Below are 6202 nucleotides of genomic sequence, written 5' to 3' on the forward strand. Positions count from 1 at the left end.
GTGCCATCAAGATGTAAAAAGGCACAAATAGCCATTAAACTAAAAGAGCTTGAAGGAAATGAGTGTTTCTGAATGCTAACTTGCGATTAAAAAGACATTTATCGGAATAACCTCTGTCCAATGACATGTCAACAGCACTCCTGACGACTCAACTTCACCAGAGCTTTAAAACTTCATCAGATGACAAGAATAAAAGGATTCTTAAGCCGGCTCTGGTTCACGCATGTTGGTTTGAGGAGGCATGAGCCTTAGCAGAGTGCAGGTGGACGACACGCTAGAAAACCGCTCCTTGAGTGAGTTGGTACTGTTCCATCCAGGAACCACAGAGGATTCTATCGAGTTGACGCAGTTTGAATCGCTGTCAGAACCTGGACAAAGTCCTAGAAATAGTCTCTGAAGAACCAAACGGAATTTCCTTCTAAAGCTATGGTTGATCCAGAAGTAGAAGATACAATTGAGGAAGCCATTGGAGGTTGGTAACCACACAGCAATAAACTCGATCCATTCGGGGACACCGCTGCCTGAAATCGCTGTGAACAAGGAAAACATGCTTTAAGACATATACTTTATTTAATATATTGGCATGATGGTAATAGGTACACTCCTAACATTAAAGGTGCTTAACGATGCCATAGAAGAACCTTTTTTTTGTCTAAATGGTTCCATAAAGAACCTTTAACATCTGAAGAACCTTTCTGTTTCACAAAAGGTTCTTTGGGGTGAAAGAAGGTTCTTCAGATTATAAAAAGGTAAGAAAGAGATGGTTCTTTAAAGAGCCTTTGACTGAATCAAAAATGGTTCTTCTAATCTATGGCACTGCTGTGAAGAACATTTTAAAGCACCTTTATTTTTAAGAGTGTACTAAAAAAGCTGTTTGGTCATTGCGTGTCAACTCAACAAGAGGTCCCCGGCTCAATTTGTTTATTCTGATAACATTTTTCCAGAAGAAAGTAGACATGTATAGCAATGAAAGCCCAAATATTAAATGTCATTCATGAATATAGCCCTTTTTCCAAATATCACTGAAACTGATTCTAATATAAAATCTTATTAGACTACAGAAAGCAAGGTAATGTGCCTCATCTTGACCATTTCAGTGCACTTTTAGCATGTTCTATGCAATTGTTTTGATAGAGGGAAACAAGATACATTTCTAATTTTAACATTATTTCTTCTTCAGACAATTTTCATTCCTCTTTAAAAGAAAAGTAGTATCATATTTTTGCAAAGTGACCCACATCTGGTTTCTGACCACTGAAAATGTGTACATTTTAACGATTTACTCCTGGAGCCATAATAAAATTCCAATAGCTCTGGAACTGAACCATATAGGCCCTTAAAAATAAAGATGCCAAATGGAAAGCTTGTTAAGACCCAATATCTAAAAAGGCATTAACATATCTTTAATACTTCTTAAGTTACAGACATGCAAACTTGGGGAAAAAAACTTGAAAAGTGCTATTTCCCCATTTTTAAATAGTCACTATTGGCACATTAAGCAAGAAAGATTGCTGAAGTCAACAGATTTTACTAACAGACCTACCAATCACTGTGTAAAAATAACATTATGATGCTGCCATCATTGTGAAGTCATTTTTACACCCCTGTAATTTGACTCTTGAATCTCAGGTGAAAATTGGCAATTTGACCCCCCTCTAAAAAAATAGTGGATTACTCAGTAAATATTCATCCATGACATTTATTATTTTGGTTTTCATCACTATACACGTCTATCTTTCTTCAGAAATTTTTTTTAGCAAAATCAAAAATTTGAGCCGGGGAAGTTTTTGAAATTTGGTTGATTTGACATGGAATGGCCCCGTTGAATTTATATGTTAAACCATTTCAGGTAACAGGCTCTCGTATTTGTTATAAAAAAAAAAACTGCCCAAAATATATTGCAAATACGTTTTGCTTAATAAAATATATTTTTGAAATCAAAAATATTCATTTTCAACCTTTATATAGCAAAATTAATTTCAGGAGCAAGAAATGTATCTATGTTTAGAATTTTCTTGACTTTAAATACAGTTGAGGTCAAAAGTTTACATACACCTTCCAGAATCTGCTAAATGTTTACTATTTTACAAAAACAAGAGGTATCATACAAAATGCATGCTTTTTTTTTTTATTTAGTACTGACCTGAATAAGATATTTCACATAAGATGTTTACATAAAGTCCACAAGAGAAACCTTGACCATTTCAGTGCACTTTTAGCACTCAGGTATATTCTATGCAATTGTTTTGTTAGAGGGAAACAAGATACATTTCTAATTTTAACATTATTTCTTCTTTAGACAATTTTCATTCCTCTTTAAAAGAAAAGTAGTAATATGTTTGCAAAGTGACCCACATTTGGTTTCTGACCACTGCTCTGGAACTGAACCATATAGGCCCTTAAAAATAAAGATGCCAAAAGGAAAGTTTGTTAAGACCCAATATCTAAAAAGGCATTAACATATCTTTAATACTTCTTGAGTTACAGGCATGCAAGCTTAAGAGAAAAAAATTGAAAAGTGCTATTTCCCCATTTTAAAATGGTCACTAGTATTGGCACATAAAGCAAGAATGATTGCTGAAGTTAACAAATTGTACTAACAGACCTACCAATCTCTGTGTAAAAATAACATTATGATGCTTCCATCATTCTGAAGTCATTTTTAAACCCCTGTAATTTGACTTTTGAATCTCTGGTGAAAATTGCTAATTTGACCACCCTCTACAAAATAGCGGATTGCTCATTAAATGTCATGGATGAACATTTACCATTTTGGTTTTCATCACTATGCATGTCTATCTTTCTTCAAAAAAAAAAAAAAAATATAAAAAAAAAAATAGCAAAATCAAAAATTTGAGACGGGGAAGTTATCGAAATTTGGTTGATTTGACACGGAATGACCCTGTTGAATTTTTCTGTTGAACCATTTCAGCTAACAGGTTCCAGGTTAATGATGGCTGTGTCAGAAAACAGTATTTTTGTTTTAAAAAACTTATTCCAAATAAATACGGATGCTTTTTTCCCCCCACTCTACTTAACTTAAGTATGTTTTCGGCCACAGTGACTTTTAACAGAGTAAAATTTACTTTACGTACAGCATGTGTGACAGTACAATAATTTGTTTTACACTCCCACAGTTATTTAGCAAAATGCCCAAGCTTCTCTTTTCCACACAACCAAAGTAGACTGTTAACAAGAACTGTCAAGCTTAAAAAAGGACAAGTGCCATAAAAGTGGGCAATTTAAACGCCATGTAGGAGGGCTTCAGTCTCCTTGTCTTGTCTTTCATCTCAGCTCGCCTAAAACTCTGTGATTATCTCGTCATGTTTGTTGAAAACAGCAGCTGCAGTAAGCTATCTAAGGTTACTGCACTCAGAGTCCTTGCCTTATCAGTTGTTAGAAGGTTTAACAACATCTAAGTATTATACTTCCCTCTCTAGTCAACGACACACTGGCCATATAGGCCTAAGCGGCATAACCACAGACCGCTACCCTACATTTAGATGCATTCACAGACAAGCACACTATGTGAATGCTACGTCCTTTAGTGAAATTACAAACAAAGTAATAACAAAACAATAACAACACTTTACAATGAGGTTCCACTAATTAGCATTAGTTATTATGAACTAACAATGAAAAATATATATTGGGTATATTATGTTAATTGTAATATTTACTAATATGTTATTTAAAAGTATCTGCACCTGTTAATATTCAACAGACCTGAGTTAACATCAGCTATTACGAAAGGTTGCATTTTTATTAACTAATTAACAAAAAGATTAATAAAATATTCTTTTTTAAATTGAAAATATTCATTTTCAACCTTTAAATAGCAAAATATATTTCAAAATGAATTTCAGGAGCAAGAAATGTATAATCTAGGTTTAAACTTTTCTTGACTTGAAATATGGATATTTATATATTTTAGAAAAGAAAAAATACTTACACAAGTCATAGACTGCCAGTCTATATATACTGCCAAGTTTTTGAACAGTAAGATTTTTGATGTTTTTTTTTTAAATAAGTCTCTTCTGCTGACCAGGCCTGCAATTATTTGATCCAAAGTACAACAAAAACAGTAAAATTTTGAAATATTTTTACTATTTTAGTCAAAGTTTTACTAAAATAGCAAAGTATTTTAGTTTGTTTTCTATTTGAATACATTTTAAAATGCAAATTATTTCTGTGATTTCAAAGCTGGATTTCTAATATTCTGATTTGCTGTTCAAAAAACTTTATTATAATTATTGTTGTTGTTATTGAAAATAGCCAAGTAGATTTTTTTCAAGTTTCTTTGATGAATAGAAAGTTCAGAAGAACAGCATTTATCTGAAATAGAAATCTTTTGTAACATTATTAATGTTTTTATCATCATATTTGATCAATTTAAAGCATCCTTGCTAAATAATAAGAGTATTAATTCTATAATTGCTCCCCCTCCTCCCCCCAAAAATGATACTGACTCCAAGCTTTTGAATGGTACAGTAATGTATAATGTTACAAAAGCTTTTTATTTCAAATAAATGCTGATCTTTGGATCTTTCTATTCAAAGAAACCTGAAAAATATTGACGATGATAATAATAATAATAATAATAATAATAATAATAATAATAATAATAATAATAATAAATGTTTCTTGAACAGCAAATCAACTTATCAGAATGATTTCTGAATGACAATGTGACACTGAAGTCACAGGAATAAATTACATGTTTTAAAATATATTCAAATAGAAAGCAGATATTTTAAATAGTAAAAATATTTCACAATATTACTGCTTTTGTTGCATTATGGATCAAATAAATGCAGGCTTCATGAGCAGAAGAGCATTCTTAAATTTTACCGTTTAAAAACTTTTGACTAGTAGTGTATGTGTGCAAAATAAATTATATGCATGCATTTTATTATACACAATGTAAAATAAAACACAATAATAGGAGTTAAAAGCATTGCATGTTTGGTTGGGATGAAAGGTAGGCTACTGCCATTTAAACAAAACAAAAGGTAGCTTGGATATACTGCTAAACCTCTGCGTTTGTGTTCCAAGCACAAGGCTGGGTTCAGAACACCACCAGAATGAATATAAATGATAGGCTATTAATCATGAGCTCACCATTGTACAGCATGATGACCATACAGGGCGTCCAGCAGGTGTAGTAAACGGTCATGACTGGAACCAGAACACGCAAGGCGACTTTAGGCCTGTATCCTCCACCCCAGCTGTGTCTTCTCAACTTCAACCTCTGTCTCTTCGCAGCTACCCACAGTCTGAGGTTGCAGAAGGTCATGATGGCCGAGCACGGGAAGAAGATGAAGCAAGTCAAAGACAGGGAGTACGCGACGTTGCTGGAGTACAGCGGGTTGCACACGAGCGAGGCTCTGGAGAACTGCACTTCAATGATACCCGCCGGGAACGAGATGGGAACGAGCAGAACGGGAGGGAAGACCCAAGAAAACGCAATTAGGAGCAGCGCTCTTCTCCTGGTAAGCACGGTGGAGTATTTCAGAGGGTAAAACACTGCTATGTATCTTTCCAAGCTTATGGTTGCAAGGGTGTACATGCAAGTGGAATATATAGTTGCGTTGAAAAATGCCACGATGTGACAGAAGGGGTCCGGGCCCGCGTTATATTCTTTCATGAAACTCACGCACAAATTGAGCGGCATGATAAGCAGTCCAAACGCCGAGTCAGCTCCCGTTAACGATAAAAGGAAGTACCGAGAGTTTCTCGACCACCCCGATACCGCTGAAGCTATGACCATTACAACAGCAATGTTTCCCAAAGTTATCATCACTCCCAAAACCGATATAATCCCAATTTTAATGGGGCGGTGAGCCTCCAGTGTCTTTTGTAGATCCGTGACATTCAAGTCCACATCAGTTGATAGAATGGAAACGTTGTTTATGCCGGACATCGTGGCGATGGCGTATTTCCATTAATGACCCATGGCTAGCTATTTGAAAAATCCTTATTTTTAAAACGTTGCAAATAGTTTTAATAAAGATCAACTGTATGCAAACAGATTCTACATGGCAGACGCCTCAGGTAAGATGAACACCTGAAGCAAATCAAGCTAAGTCACGTGATGCTGCCCTGTTGAATGGTCTTAATTATAACATCGTTACAGGTGGCTTGTTTTTGAATGGAGCAAGCCAGCCATGTTTTTGGAAGACACATGGGGAAATGGCACTAA

At 34.7% G+C, this 6202-nt stretch overlaps 1 protein-coding gene across 1 annotated transcript; it reads right to left on the reverse strand.

Moving 5' to 3' along the window:
• Positions 1–201: 201 nt before the first annotated feature.
• Positions 202–5923, reverse strand: LOC141331484 (adenosine receptor A2b). Its single transcript, XM_073836548.1, has 2 exons — positions 5122–5923; positions 202–530 (listed from the first exon to the last, which is right to left on the reverse strand). The coding sequence occupies exons 1-2, from the start codon at positions 5921–5923 to the stop codon at positions 202–204; spliced, it is 1131 nt and encodes a 376-aa protein (XP_073692649.1).
• Between the last annotated feature and the right edge of the window lie 279 nt (positions 5924–6202).

Source organism: Garra rufa, chromosome 3, assembly GCF_049309525.1.
Source record: "Garra rufa chromosome 3, GarRuf1.0, whole genome shotgun sequence".
Classification (NCBI taxonomy): Eukaryota; Metazoa; Chordata; class Actinopteri; order Cypriniformes; family Cyprinidae; genus Garra; species Garra rufa.